Genomic DNA, 16588 nt, shown 5'->3' with positions numbered 1-16588 from the left:
AAAGACTAAGACAGGGCTAAGGGGAGGGAAGACGAGCGAGCCATGGTAGAAGGGGGAACAGAAAAGACAGACAGGGCTAAGGGGAGGGAAGACGAGCGAGCCATGGTAAAAGGGGGAACAGAAAAGACTAAGACAGGGCTAAGGGGAGGGAAGACGAGCGAGCCATGGTAAAAGGGGGAACAGAAAAGACTAAGACAGGGCTAAGGGGAGGGAAGACGAGCGAGCCATGGTAGAAGGGGGAACAGGAAAGACTAAGACAGGGCTAAGGGGAGGGAAGATGAGCGAGCCATGGTAGAAGGGGGAACAGGAAAGACTAAGACAGGGCTAAGGGGAGGGAAGACGAGCGAGCCATGGTAGAAGGGGGAACAGAAAAGACTAACACAGGGCTAAGGGGAGGGAAGACGAGCGAGCCATGGTAGAAGGGGGAACAGAAAAGACTAAGACAGGGCTAAGGGGAGGGAAGACGAGCGAGCCATGGTAGAAGGGGGAACAGGAAAGACTAAGACAGGGCTAAGGGGAGGGAAGACGAGCGAGCCATGGTAAAAGGGGGAACAGAAAAGACTAAGACAGGGCTAAGGGGAGGGAAGACGAGCGAGCCATGGTAGAAGGGGGAACAGAAAAGACTAACACAGGGCTAAGGGGAGGGAAGACGAGCGAGCAATGGTAGAAGGGGGAACAGGAAAGACAAAGACAGGGCTAATGGGAGGGAAGACGAGCGAGCCATGGTAGAAGGGGGAACAGAAAAGACTAAGACAGGGCTAAGGGGAGGGAAGACGAGCGAGCCATGGTAGAAGGGGGAACAGAAAAGACTAAGACAGGGCTAAGGGGAGGGAAGACGAGCGAGCCATGGTAGAAGGGGGAACAGAAAAGACTAAGACAGGGCTAAGGGGAGGGAAGACGAGCGAGCCATGGTAGAAGGGGGAACAGGAAAGACTAAGACAGGGCTAAGGGGAGGGAAGACGAGCGAGCCATGGTAGAAGGGGGAACAGGAAAGACTAAGACAGGGCTAAGGGGAGGGAAGACGAGCGAGCCATGGTAGAAGGGGGAACAGAAAAGACTAACACAGGGCTAAGGGGAGGGAAGATGAGCGAGCCATGGTAGAAGGGGAAACAGGAAAGACAAAGACAGGGCTAAGGGGAGGGGAGACGAGCGAGCCATGGTAGAAGGGGGAACAGAAAAGACTAACACAGGGCTGAGGGGAGGGAAGACGAGCGAGCCATGGTAGAAGGGGAAACAGGAAAGACAAAGACAGGGCGAGGGGAGGGGAGAAGAGTGAGCCATGGTAGAAGGGGGAACAGAAAAGAGTAAGACAGGGCTAAGGGGAGGGAAGACGAGCGAGCCATGGTAAAAGGGGGAACAGAAAAGAGTAAGACAGGGCTAAGGGGAGGGGAGACGAGCGAGCCATGGTAGAAGGGGGAACAGGAAAGACAAAGACAGGGCTAAGGGGAGGGAAGACGAGCAAGCCATGGTAGAAGGGGGAACAGAAAAGACTAACACAGGGCTGAGGGGAGGGAAGACGAGCGAGCCATGGTAGAAGGGGGAACAGGAACGACTAAGATCAGCCGAAGGGGAGGAAAGACGAGCGAGCCATGGTAAAAGGGGGAACATGAAAGACAAAGACAGGGCTAAGGGGAGGGAAGACGAGCGAGCCATGGTAGAAGGGGGAACAGGAAAGACAAAGACAGGGCTAAGGGGAGGGGAGACGAGCGAGCCATGGTAGAAGGGGGAACAGGAAAGACAAAGACAGGGCTAAGGGGAGGGAAGATGAGCGAGCCATGGTAAAAGGGGGAACAGAAAAGAGTAAGACAGGGCTAAGGGAAGGGGAGACGAGCGAGCCATGGTAGAAGGGGGAACAGAAAAGACTAAGACAGGGCTAAGGGGAGGGGAGACGAGCGAGCCATGGTAGAAGGGGGAACAGAAAAGAGTAAGACAGGGCTAAGGGGAGGGAAGACGAGCGAGCCATGGTAGAAGGGGGAACAGGAAAGACAAAGACAGGGCTAAGGGGAGGGAAGACGAGCGAGCCATGGTAGAAGGGGGAACAGGAAAGACAAAGAGAGGGCTAAGGGGAGGGAAGATGAGCGAGCCATGGTAAAAGGGGGAACAGAAAAGAGTAAGACAGGGCTAAGGGAAGGGGAGACGAGCGAGCCATGGTAGAAGGGGGAACAGGAAAGACAAAGAGAAGGCTAAGGGGAGGGAAGACGAGCGAGCCATGGTAGAAGGGGGGACAGAAAAGACTAAGATCAGCCGAAGGGGAGGGAAGACGAGCGAGACACAAATCAGACAGTGTGAAGGGGAGGGAAGATAAACAAGCCACAACTTAGAAAGGGTGAGGGAAGACGAGCGAGCCAAGGAAGAAGGGTGAAAAGTGAAGACGAGTAAGCCACGACTAAGACAGGGCTAAAGGGAGGGAGACGAGTGATAGCTCATAGTGAGAAAAGAAAAGCAAGTGACGGCTCACAAGGGAGTGACAGAAGACTAGCAAGACACGAATCAGACATGGCGAAGGGGAGGGAATACAAGCGAGCTATGACTCAGAGGGAGAAAAGACGAGCAAACCACGGCACACAAAGGAGTGATAGAAGATGAGCGAGCCACGACTCACAGGAGAGAAAAGGCAAGTAAGCGGATCACGAGGGGGGGACGAGTGAGCCACAACTCGCACAGAGGGGTGGGGGGAGGGAGGACCAGTGAGCCATGACACACAAGAGGGAGAGGGAAGATAAGTGCTCCATGACTATGAGGGAGGGAAGGCAAGCAAGCCATGGTATAAGGGAAGGGGGGGCAAGAGAAGATGAGCAATCCACGAGTCAGGGGAATTGAAAACAAGTGATTTCAAGCTTAGACAAAGAAGACTGAGTGATCCACGATGGATGGGGGTAGGGTCTAGGAAAATGAACATGCCATGGCGCTCAGACAGGGGGCGAGAAATGAGTCATGGCTGATGGGGAGTGAAGGCAAACAAATCATAGTAAAAGAGGAGGATGAAATATAAGCAAGCCATGACTCATGGGGGAGGGAGGGGAAGATGAGCGATCCATAAAGGACAGAAGTAGGGCAGGTGAGCGGGCCATGGTTCAGATTTAGCAAGCCACAGTTCATATGGGGGGATGAGACATACGTGCCACGGTTCAGACAGTGGTATGGAGGAGGAGATGCAGGAACCTTGGCTCAGACGGGGCTCGGGGGAGGTGACGCAGGAGCCACAGCTCAGACGGGGCTCGGGGGAGGAGACGCAGGAGCCACAGCTCAGACGGGGCTCGGGGGAGGAGACGAAGGAGCCACAGCTCAGACGGGGCTCGGGGGAGGAGACGAAGGAGCCACAGCTCAGACGGGGCTCGGGGGAGGAGACGCAGGAGCCACAGCTCAGACGGGGCTCGGGGGAGGAGACGCAGGAGCCACAGCTCAGACGGGGCTCGGGGGAGGAGACGCAGGAGCCACAGCTCAGACGGGGCTCGGGGGAGGAGACGCAGGAGCCACAGCTCAGACGGGGCTCGGGGGAGGAGACGCAGGAGCCACAGCTCAGACGGGGCTCGGGGGAGGAGACGCAGGAGCCACAGCTCAGACGGGGCTCGGGGGAGGAGACGCAGGAGCCACAGCTCAGACGGGGCTCGGGGGAGGAGACGCAGGAGCCACAGCTCAGACGGGGCTCGGGGGAGGAGACGCAGGAGCCACAGCTCAGACGGGGCTCGGGGGAGGAGACGCAGGAGCCACAGCTCAGACGGGGCTCGGGGGAGGAGACGCAGGAGCCACAGCTCAGACGGGGCTCGGGGGAGGAGACGCAGGAGCCACAGCTCAGACGGGGCTCGGGGGAGGAGACGCAGGAGCCACAGCTCAGACGGGGCTCGGGGGAGGAGACGCAGGAGCCACAGCTCAGACGGGGCTCGGGGGAGGAGACGCAGGAGCCACAGCTCAGACGGGGCTCGGGGGAGGAGACGCAAGAACCACAGCTCAGACGGGGCTCGGGGTGGAGACGCAGGAACCACAGTTCAGACGGGGCTCGGGGGAGGAGACGCAGGAACCACAGCTCAGATGGGGCTCGGGGGAGGAGACGTATAGGCCACGATTCAAGGTGGCAGTCTACTCACGCTGATGAGCCACAATACAATGAGCTGCCAGTAGCTTCAGAGACGGCACCTCAAAGAGAGCCTGGTGGAAGAGCAGCTCCCGGGCGGTAGGACGTTTACTGGGGTCCATCTCCAAACACTTTTGGATGAATTCCTACAATACAGTGACACAAGTATATGAGGCCACAGTGCCAACAAGGCGCCTCGTAGATCTCAACATGCACACAGCGGCTAAGGTTGTCATCTTCCAGTTACCGTACATCCACCACATGGAAGAATGGATTACTGTCACTGAAGCCGGCGGCTGTCCCATGTAACACCCCCATAAACCCTACGGAACTCCAAATTCATAAGACCACGCAGGGGAACATGTTTACACTCGTGGGGATACTCACCCTCTGTAGGGGGTCCTCCAAAGACTGGATCGCATTATTTATAGCCTCCTGGGGGACGAATGACGACTCTCCGTTTCCTTGGATCTCTAGAACTGCCATCTGCAGACACACAGGCCACAGTTATGAGTAGCACAGCACACACACACAGTATCACTGGAGATTATATCTACAGCAGCACCTATCAGACCGCTCAGGATACCCGCATCTCTGCCCCCCCAGCCGTCATCTCACCTCCAGGGCACACATCCCAAATGAGTAGATGTCCACAGCGGTTGTCACATTTGCCACCTCTGTAACAAAAGAGACATCAGTCACAAAGCTGAAAACGACCTCACTGACCTGATATCCCAGAACCGGACCGAGTCCCAAACTCCCATTGCAATATCACATGCTGAGCCTGCCCAATTACCTCCATATTCAGGTGCAAAGAAGTGCAGGTTTTTCTGTTCCTCCCGACAGGTCTTCACGTGATTGTTAATGGTGTCTGGTGCCACTAGAAAAAGTAATAAAAGATCTCAAACACCACCCATAACTAGCAGCATAGAAGAAACGCAAAGGCATCAAGGAATGAGAACCCAGATGAGTCTGTGCGAGTGACTGATATCATCACTGCCCCCACGCAACTAAATCAATGTCCACATACATACGCTACCCCACCAGAGGGCAAAAATCACCGAACAACAAGGTAACCAAAGGGGAACTACAAGCAGCTAAGCATCACAGCTGTCAGGAAGGCCATAAGGTCACTGTGTGGCCAACTTAAGCCATGTGAAGACCACTTGTGTCAATTGTGCTTATGAGGTCACCAGATGGGGTCACCACATAGACTTGAATCCCTAAATGGTCACTGACATTTTCTATAGATTATATGTGGTCACTGATGATCCCATAACCACAGATATGAGGCCCTTAATGGTAACTGACGTCACCTAAAGACAACTCGTGCTCATTATGGCCTTGAGAAACTGCTGGTTGGTGCAGGTCCTGTAGGCAATCAATCCAGGGTCACCGCCTGCTGATAATTGGGACTGTAAAGTTACAGAAAATCTTGGGTCTGTCACAAAGTCAGACTTTTATATTAAAGTTTTCAATAAATTCAAGTGCTTAACATGGGTCATCCGCATCTCCGAGCAGAACCCTTCCCCAGTAACCACCTCGGAGCAGAACTCGTATACAGAGAAAGAACAATAGTAGACTAAGACGACGAGAGGTGACCGCTACATAGCATTACTGTCCTGCCTGCTGGAGCAGACACATGCGAATGACACGCAGGTGCCTTGTAATGCTGAGAGGAGGTGACCTGAGGAGAAAGGAACGAGAAATCCTGAGCAAAACTAAGCGCAGAGAGATTCCGGATCAACGTAAAGCTCGCTACATCTCACCGAACAAGTGTATGTGACCAGGGGAGAAGCACTGACGGCACAGCACCGTGAGGTGACACCAGGCAGTAGGTCCTCTACATCATGATCGTCAGCAACGGCTTTACAGCCAAACCTTATTCTCCATGAACTAAGGTCTTCTGTACTCCAAAATACATCTACTCAGAACTCAATGTCAGAAGAATTCACACCCCAACCCGGCGAACGAAATAATGGGGCCGGAAAACCTCCAGTCACATCACAGAAGAACTAACCACTGCTCCAATCATCAGGAGAGTCTCAACCTGAGCAACCCCTAAAGTACAAACTCGATGAACTAATGCTTCGCTTCCATGTCTCCTAACAGTTGTCGCTCTGGAGGCCTGATCACCGTCCATACATTGAAGGTGCCAGTGCACAATATGGAGGCCACAGCAATGCCCCATGCACACTATGCGATACAAACCAGTCCCATCATAGAGCTGAAATCCGTCATTCAACCCACTGTACATGCGGCTCATCAGTAACATTTCTAAACTTTCTGCAATAAACCAATGAACAGCAATGTAAATATCTGATCACAAGTAATAGAAGAGAGGGGTCTCCAAAGTCACCACAAATGCCAGCATTACTGACTGATGAGGCCTCAGGATTATCCTTTCATAACCAACCCTTTTGGCTATGCATCACATTTGCAGCAGGTTATAACAGCCAGATTCTTAAGGATAACTAATATTATTGGGTTTGCTGCAGCCTTCTTCATCACATCTCGAAGATTTTCTATGAGAGTCATTCAGATGACCGATGGCCCCTCCAGAATCTTCCACTATCATGCCTTTGTGGACTGGGAGCTGCTGGGATCATTGTCTAATTGGAAGGCCTAATGAGGCCTGAGCTTCAACGCCACACAGAAGGCAAGACATTCTCCTAGGATTTCACTGAAAACATCGCTAAGCCCCCGTCATACTTCACTGTAGACATCATCGAGCCCCGGTCATGCTTCACTGTATACATCACTGAGCCCCGGTCATGCTTCACTGTATACATCACTGAGCCCCGGTCATGCTTTACTGTAGACATCACCGAGCCCCGGTCATGCTTCACTGTAGACATCACTGAGCCCCAGTCATGCTTCACTGTATACATCACTGAGCCCCGGTCATGCTTTACTGTAGACATCACTGAGCCCCAGTCATGCTTTACTGTATACATCACTGAGCCCCGGTCATGCTTTACTGTAGACATCACTGAGCCCCAGTCATGCTTCACTGTATACATCACTGAGCCCCGGTCATGCTTTACTGTAGACATCACCGAGCCCCGGTCATGCTTCACTGTAGACATCACTGAGCCCCGGTCATGCTTCACTGTATACATCACTGAGCCCCGGTCATGCTTTACTGTAGACATCACCGAGCCCCGGTCATGCTTCACTGTATACATCACTGAGCCCCAGTCATGCTTTACTGTATACATCACTGAGCCCCGGTCATGCTTTACTGTAGACATCACTGAGCCCCGGTCATGCTTCACTGTATACATCACTGAGCCCCGGTCATGCTTTACTGTAGACATCACCGAGCCCCGGTCATGCTTCACTGTAGACATCACTGAGCCCCAGTCATGCTTCACTGTATACATCACTGAGCCCCGGTCATGCTTTACTGTATACATCACTGAGCCCCGGTCATGCTTCACTGTATACATCACTGAGCCCCGGTCATGCTTTACTGTAGACATCACTGAGCCCCAGTCATGCTTTACTGTAGACATCACCGAGCCCCGGTCATGCTTCACTGTATACATCACTGAGCCCCGGTCATGCTTCACTGTATACATCACTGAGCCCCGGTCATGCTTTACTGTAGACATCACTGAGCCCCGGTCATGCTTCACTGTAGACATCACTGAGCCCCGGTCATGCTTTACTGTAGACATCACTGAGCCCCGGTCATGCTTTACTGTAGACATCACTGAGCCCCGGTCATGCTTTACTGTAGACATCACTGAGCCCCGGTCATGCTTTACTGTAGACATCACTGAGCCCCGGTCATGCTTTACTGTAGACATCACTGAGCCCCGGTCATGCTTTACTGTAGACATCACTGAGCCCCGGTCATGCTTCACTGTAGACATCACTGAGCCCCGGTCATGCTTTACTGTAGACATCACTGAGCCCCGGTCATGCTTTACTGTAGACATCACTGAGCCCCGGTCATGCTTCACTGTAGACATCACTGAGCCCCGGTCATGCTTTACTGTAGACATCACTGAGCCCCAGTCATGCTTTACTGTAGACATCACTGAGCCCCGGTCATGCTTCACTGTAGACATCACTGAGCCCCGGTCATGCTTTACTGTAGACATCACTGAGCCCCGGTCATGCTTTACTGTAGACATCACTGAGCCCCGGTCATGCTTTACTGTAGACATCACTGAGCCCCGGTCATGCTTTACTGTAGACATCACTGAGCCCCGGTCATCCTTCGCTGTATACATCACTGAGCCCCAGTCATGCTTTACTGTAGACATCACTGAGCCCCGGTCATGCTTCACTGTATACATCACTGAGCCCCGGTCATGCTTCACTGTATACATCACTGAGCCCCGGTCATGCTTTACTGTAGACATCACTGAGCCCCAGTCATGCTTTACTGTAGACATCACTGAGCCCCGGTCATGCTTTACTGTAGACATCACTGAGCCCCGGTCATCCTTCGCTGTATACATCACTGAGCCCCAGTCATGCTTTACTGTAGACATCACCGAAACCCGGTCATGCTTCGCTGTATACATCACTGAGCCCCGGTCATGCTTTACTGTAGACATCACTGAGCCCCGGTCATGCTTTACTGTAGACATCACTGAGCCCCAGTCATGCTTTACTGTAGACATCACTGAGCCCCGGTCATGCTTTACTGTAGACATCACTGAGCCCCGGTCATGCTTTACTGTAGACATCACTGAGCCCCGGTCATGCTTTACTGTAGACATCACTGAGCCCCGGTCATGCTTTACTGTAGACATCACTGAGCCCCGGTCATGCTTTACTGTAGACATCACTGAGCCCCGGTCATGCTTTACTGTAGACATCACTGAGCCCCGGTCATGCTTTACTGTAGACATCACTGAGCCCCGGTCATGCTTTACTGTAGACATCACTGAGCCCCGGTCATGCTTCACTGTATACATCACTGAGCCCCGGTCATGCTTTACTGTAGACATCACTGAGCCCCGGTCATGCTTTACTGTAGACATCACTGAGCCCCGGTCATCCTTCGCTGTATACATCACTGAGCCCCAGTCATGCTTTACTGTAGACATCACCGAAACCCGGTCATGCTTCGCTGTATACATCACTGAGCCCCGGTCATGCTTCACTGTAGACATCACTGAGCCCCGGTCATGCTTTACTGTAGACATCACTGAGCCCCGGTCATGCTTTACTGTAGACATCACCGAAACCCGGTCATGCTTCGCTGTATACATCACTGAGCCCCGGTCATGCTTTACTGTAGACATCACTGAGCCCCGGTCATGCTTTACTGTAGACATCACTGAGCCCCGGTCATGCTTCACTGTATACATCACTGAGCCCCAGTCATGCTTTACTGTAGACATCACTGAGCCCCGGTCATGCTTCACTGTATACATCACTGAGCCCCAGTCATGCTTTACTGTAGACATCACTGAGCCCCGGTCATGCTTTACTGTAGACATCACTGAGCCCCGGTCATCCTTCGCTGTATACATCACTGAGCCCCAGTCATGCTTTACTGTAGACATCACCGAAACCCGGTCATGCTTTACTGTAGACATCACTGAGCCCCGGTCATGCTTTACTGTAGACATCACTGACCCCCGGTCATGCTTCACTGTATACATCACTGAGCCCCAGTCATGCTTTACTGTAGACATCACTGAGCCCCGGTCATGCTTTACTGTAGACATCACTGAGCCCCGGTCATCCTTCGCTGTATACATCACTGAGCCCCAGTCATGCTTTACTGTAGACATCACCGAAACCCGGTCATGCTTCGCTGTATACATCACTGAGCCCCGGTCATGCTTTACTGTAGACATCACTGAGCCCCGGTCATGCTTTACTGTAGACATCACCGAAACCCGGTCATGCTTCGCTGTAGACATCACTGAGCCCCGGTCATGCTTTACTGTAGACATCACTGAGCCCCGGTCATGCTTTACTGTAGACATCACTGAGCCCCGGTCATGCTTCACTGTATACATCACTGAGCCCCAGTCATGCTTTACTGTATACATCACTGAGCCCCAGTCATGCTTCACTGTATACATCACTGAGCCCCAGTCATGCTTTACTGTAGACATCACTGAGCCCCGGTCATGCTTTACTGTAGACATCACTGAGCCCCGGTCATCCTTCGCTGTATACATCACTGAGCCCCAGTCATGCTTTACTGTAGACATCACCGAAACCCGGTCATGCTTTACTGTATACATCACTGAGCCCCGGTCATGCTTTACTGTAGACATCACTGAGCCCCGGTCATGCTTCACTGTATACATCACTGAGCCCCAGTCATGCTTTACTGTAGACATCACTGAGCCCCGGTCATGCTTCACTGTAGACATCACTGAGCCCCAGTCATGCTTTACTGTAGACATCACTGAGCCCCGGTCATGCTTTACTGTAGACATCACTGAGCCCCGGTCATCCTTCGCTGTATACATCACTGAGCCCCAGTCATGCTTTACTGTAGACATCACCGAAACCCGGTCATGCTTCGCTGTAGACATCACTGAGCCCCGGTCATGCTTTACTGTAGACATCACTGAGCCCCGGTCATGCTTCACTGTATACATCACTGAGCCCCAGTCATGCTTTACTGTAGACATCACTGAGCCCCGGTCATGCTTCACTGTATACATCACTGAGCCCCAGTCATGCTTTACTGTAGACATCACTGAGCCCCGGTCATGCTTTACTGTAGACATCACTGAGCCCCGGTCATCCTTCGCTGTATACATCACTGAGCCCCAGTCATGCTTTACTGTAGACATCACCGAGACCCGGTCATGCTTTACTGAAGACATCACCGAGACCCGGTCATGCTTCGCTGTATACATCACTGAGCCCCGGTCATGCTTTACTGTAGACATCACCGAGACCCGGTCATGCTTCGCTGTATACATCACTGAGCCCCGGTCATGCTTTACTGTAGACATCACTGAGCCCCGGTCATGCTTTACTGTATACATCACTGAGCCCCGGTCATGCTTCACTGTATACATCACTGAGCCCCAGTCATGCTTTACTGTAGACATCACCGAGACCCGGTCATGCTTTACTGAAGACATCACCGAAACCCGGTCATGCTTCGCTGTATACATCACTGAGCCCCGGTCATGCTTTACTGTAGACATCACCGAGACCCGGTCATGCTTCGCTGTAGACATCACTGAGCCCCGGTCATGCTTTACTGTAGACATCACTGAGCCCCGGTCATGCTTCACTGTATACATCACTGAGCCCCGGTCATGCTTCACTGTATACATCACTGAGCCCCAGTCATGCTTTACTGTATACATCACTGAGCCCCGGTCATCCTTCGCTGTATACATCACTGAGCCCCAGTCATGCTTTACTGTAGACATCACTGAGCCCCGGTCATCCTTCGCTGTATACATCACTGAGCCCCAGTCATGCTTTACTGTAGACATCACTGAGTCCCGGTCATGCTTTACTGTAGACATCACCGAAACCCGGTCATGCTTCGCTGTATACATCACTGAGCCCCGGTCATGCTTTACTGTAGACATCACCGAGACCCGGTCATGCTTCGCTGTATACATCACTGAGCCCCGGTCATGCTTTACTGTAGACATCACCGAGACCCGGTCATCCTTCGCTGTATACATCACTGAGCCCCAGTCATGCTTCACTGTAGACATCGCCGAGCCTCCGTCGTGCTTCACTGTATACATCACCGAGACCCGGTCATCCTTCGCTGTATACATCACTGAGCCCCAGTCATGCTTTACTGTAGACATCACCGAGACCCGGTCATGCTTTACTGTAGACATCGCCGAGCCTCCGTCATGCTTCACTGTAGACATCGCCGAACCCTCATCGTGCTTCACTGTAGACATCACAGAGCCCCCGCCAAGATTCACTAAAAACATTGCTAAGTTCATACTGGACTGCACTATAGACATCACCCAGGCCCCATTGTACTTCACTATAGACATCACCGAGCCCCACCATATTTGACTGTAGACACCACCCAAGCCTCGCCAGGCTTCACTGTAGACATCATCAAGTCCATGCCGGATTTCACTGTAGACTTCACCCAGGCCCCACCTTGCTTCCCTGAAGACGTCAGAGAATCCCCACCATGCTTTACTAGACATCACCGTGTCCCCACCGTGCTTCACTGTAGTCATTACCAAGTCCCCGCCGTGCTTCACTGTAAACATCACTGATACTGAGCTCCGGCCATATGTCTGGAAAGTTCAAGTCTTTTCAATTCTCTACAGAACAGAATCTCAGAACTTCTGTGGTTATTTGTAGTATTTGAGCACTTTGGAGGTGATTTCTTTTGAGCTTTTGGGTCAGAAGGGGAGTATGTTTTGGAGTTCGCTGCCACCAAATCATCACCAGGTCTTCAGAGGTCCCAGAAAGGTTTTTGAGCACCTGGCTTCTTCAGGAATCTGGTGGCAGCCAATGACCGCTTCCGCTCTACCAGATCCAGGTAGTCTAGCCGGTGTTCCTGTGTGATCTCTGCCTACTACTGAATATGAAGGAAAGTCACTACGGCTTTGTGCAAGGAGCTCTTCTCTTAAAAGCTGGGAGTTTCTGGAGATCATCATCCATGAGGAGGAGAGTAAGGTTCCACAAGCTGGTGTCTTGCGATGCATCAGGTCAGCAAGTCCCAAAAGCCAACGTGGTCTACTAAGTACTAAATATGCTGGTCATGAAGGGGAAAATCATGGTGAGACGGCCGCAGTCAGTAAAGAGGCATCTTGTGGAGATTTGTGATCAGCCATTTACATTAATTGTGTTTTATTTCAAACAGCAGAAAGATTGTAAATGTTAGTAATAAACCAAAATGACAACTTAATTCTGATTGCAGCCATAGATCGCGGGACTCAGAAATAATCAATGATATTCGGACATGGTGGCCGTCTGGACATCATTTACTGAGGACTCCCTTGTGCTCTGTTAATGTGCAGCCATGAGGTCACCACCATTACCTGAGAGCGAGCCTTCAGCCGGGACCGCAGAGATCTCACCCCCCACCCATTCCGTCCCCAGCACAGAGCATCGATAAGCAAGCAGCGGAGGGTGAACATCAGAGCCCCCCACCCACGATCCCTGCAGCAGGAGGTGGAAATGCAATGAAGATGAGAAAGGGTTAAAGAGAAGCCATCTATGGGGACAGGGACATGCACACATGGAGGGGCTCCTACATGCTACGGAGCTACAAAATCCAGCAGCAAACAAACCCGTAAAGGCGGCCGAGCTCCTGACCGGCCAAGCCAGAGAGAGGAGAAACAAGCGATCCCACTGACCCCGGAGCTGCAATCACCCATGTAACCAGGATTGTCAGGAGCCGCACTCCAGAAAGGGCCCATAATGCTTCAGGAGGTCACATGGGCGAGTGCCACAAGCTGAACACAGATACGATGCAACAACAGAAACATCACAGAGCTGAAGAGTCGTCTCACCATTAGCAAAAATCCTATGAAAGACTGGTGTGGAGACAGAGCGGCCGAAGCAGGAGATAAAACGAGACAAGTCAATGAGTGGATGGAACGGCTGGGGGTGGAGGGAGCACGTCATAAATACAAGAGGTGGGACATGCATCGCCGCGCTCACACCAAACCGCCAGTGCACCTGTGCCCGCGCGCACACGCGGGGACCGCCGCACCTACACACACACGCGCGGGGACCACCGCACCTGCGCCCACACAGACACATGCCCACACACACACACACACGAGGGGACTGCAGCACCAGTGCCCACACACACACGCGGGGACCGCCGCACCTGCGCCCACACAGGGACCGCCGCACCTACACACACACGCGCGGGGACCACCGCACCTGCGCCCACACAGACACACACACAAACACACGAGGGGACTGCAGCACCAGCGCCCACACAGACACACGCCCACACACACACACGAGGGGACTGCAGCACCAGCGCCCACACACACACACACAAACACACGAGGGGACTGCAGCACCTGCGCCCACACAGGGACCGCCGCACCTACACACACACGCGCGGGGACCACTGCACCTGCGCCCGCCCCCACACCCACACACACACACACACACACACACGAGGGAACTGCAGCACCAGCGCCCACACACACACGCGGGGACCGCCGCACCTGCGCCCGCACACACACACACACACGCGGGGACCGCCGCACCTGCGCCCGCACACACACACGCGGGGACCGCCGCACCTGCGCCCACACCGCACGCGGGGACCGCCGCACCTGCGCCCGCCCACACACGCGGGGACCGCCGCACCTGCGCCCACACACACACGGGGACCGCCGCACCTGCGCCCACACACACACACACACACACACACACACACGAGGGGGGACCGCCACACCTGCTCCCACACACACGCTCGGACCGCCGCGCCTGCACACACACACACGCGGGGACCGCTGCACCTGCGCCCGCACACACACGCGGGGACCGCCGCACCTGCGCCCACACACACACATGCGGGAACTGCCGCGCCCACACACACACACACGTGGGAACCGCCGCACCTGCGCCCGCGCACACACACACACACACACACGCGCGGGGACCGCCTCACCTGCGCCCACACACACACACGCGGGGACCGTCGCACCTGCGCCCGCACACACACACACACGCAGGGACCGCTGCACCTCTGGACACACACACACAAGGACTGCTGCACCTGTGCTCACACACGGAGACCGCTGCACCTGTGCTCACACACACACACACGCGGGGACCGCCGCACCTGCGCCCGCACACACACACGCGGGGACCGCTGCACCTCCGGACACACACACACAAGGACTGCTGCACCTGTGCTCACGCACATGTGGACTGCTGCACCTCTGGACACACACACGGGGACCGCTGCACCTGTGCTCACACACACGGAGACCGCTGCACCTCTGGACACACACAAGGACTGCTGCACCTATGCTCAAACACATGTGGACCGCTGCACCTATGCACACACACGGGGACCACTGCACCTATGCGCGCACACACACACGGGGACCATTGCACCTGCACACACAGTCACAGGAGCTGAGGACCATTGCACAAACGCACAGGGCTGCTACACTCCTTCCAATCAACCTAGATGTGGCAGCAGCACACACTCCTTCCCCTATTAGGGGTCAGTATTGGGACCTCATCTTTTTAGCATATTAATGACCTTGTAGGGGGCAGAGAGAGCAGAATTTCAATATTTGCAGATGACACTAAACTCTGCAGGGTAATCAATACTGAGGAGGACAATTTTATATTGCAGGAGGATTTATGTAAACTAGAAGCTTGGGCTGATAAATGGAAAATGAGCTTTAATGGGGATAAATGTAAGGTCATGCACTTGGGTAGAACGAACAAGATGTATATTTATGTGCTTAATTGTAAAACACTGGGCAAAACCGTCACTGAAAAAGACCTGGGTGTATGGGTGGACGACAAACTCCCATTTAGTGGCCAGTGTCAGGCAGCTGCTGCAAAGGCAAATAAAATAAAGGGATGCATTAAAAGAGGCATAGATGCTCATGAGGAGAACATAATTTTACCTCTATATAAGTCACTAGTGCGACCACACTTAGAATACTGTGTACAGTTCTGGTCTCCGGTGTATAAGAAAGACATAGCTGAACTGGAGCGGGGGCAGAGAAGAGCGACCAAGGTTATTAGGGAACTGGGGGGTCTGCAATACAATGTATATATATATTACAATGTATAAATATATGCGGAGACAATACAAAGACCTTTCTAATGATCTTTTTACTCTTAGACCTGTGACGGGGACAAGGGGGCATCCTCTACGTCTGGAGGAAAGAAGGTTTACGCATACTCACAGATGCGGATTCTTTACTGTAAGAGCAGTGAGACTATGGAACTCTCTGCCATATGATGGTGTAATGAGTGATTCCTTACTAAAATTTAAGAAGGGACTGGATGCCTTTCTTGAAAAGTATAATATTACAGGGTATATACACTAGTTTCCTTAATATTGCGTTGATCCAGGGAGCTAGTCTGATTGCCGTATGTGGAGTCGGGAAGGAATTTTTTTCCCCAATGTGAAGCTTTCTGTTTGCCACATGGGTTTTTTGCCTTCCTCTGGATCAACATGTTAGGGCAAGTTAGGATAGGATATGGGATGAGCTAGATGGACTCAAAGTCTCCCTTCAACCTTAATAACTATGTTACTTCCCCCAGGTGATGCAGCAGCAACACAGACATTCCTTCCCCCAGGTGATGCAGCAGCAACACACACATTCCTTCCCCCAGGTGATGCAGCAGCAACACAGACATTCCTTCCCCCAGGTGATGCAGCAGCAACACACACATTCCTTCCCAAAGGTGATGCAGCAGCAACACACACATTCCTTCCCCCAGGTGATGCAGCAGTACACACATATTCCTTCCCCCACGTGATGCAGCAGTACACACACATTCCTTCCCCCAGGTGAGGCAGCAGTACACACACACACATTCCTTCCCCCAGGTGATGCAGCAGTACACACACATTCC

At 53.0% G+C, this 16588-nt stretch overlaps 1 protein-coding gene across 2 annotated transcripts in view; it reads right to left on the bottom strand.

The window, feature by feature from the left end:
* NRBP1 (nuclear receptor binding protein 1) overlaps positions 1–16588 on the bottom strand; it is a 56866-nt gene that overhangs the window by 19317 nt on the left and 20961 nt on the right. Inside the window, exons 8-12 of one of the 2 annotated variants that reach the window (XM_073557771.1) lie at positions 13525–13548; positions 4869–4952; positions 4691–4749; positions 4460–4558; positions 4086–4218 (exon numbers count right to left, since the gene is read on the bottom strand). In XM_073557771.1, coding sequence (XP_073413872.1) covers positions 4086–4218; positions 4460–4558; positions 4691–4749; positions 4869–4952; positions 13525–13548 — 399 coding nt within the window. The remainder of the gene's footprint in view (positions 1–4085; positions 4219–4459; positions 4559–4690; positions 4750–4868; positions 4953–13524; positions 13549–16588) is intronic. The other variant, XM_073557772.1, reaches the window with a different exon arrangement.

The sequence above is a fragment of the Dendrobates tinctorius genome, unplaced genomic scaffold (genome assembly GCF_039654945.1).
Source record: "Dendrobates tinctorius isolate UK_male_01 unplaced genomic scaffold, ASM3965494v1 ptg000251l, whole genome shotgun sequence".
Taxonomy (NCBI): Eukaryota; Metazoa; Chordata; class Amphibia; order Anura; family Dendrobatidae; genus Dendrobates; species Dendrobates tinctorius.
This window is presented reverse-complemented; position numbering and strand designations above follow the sequence as displayed.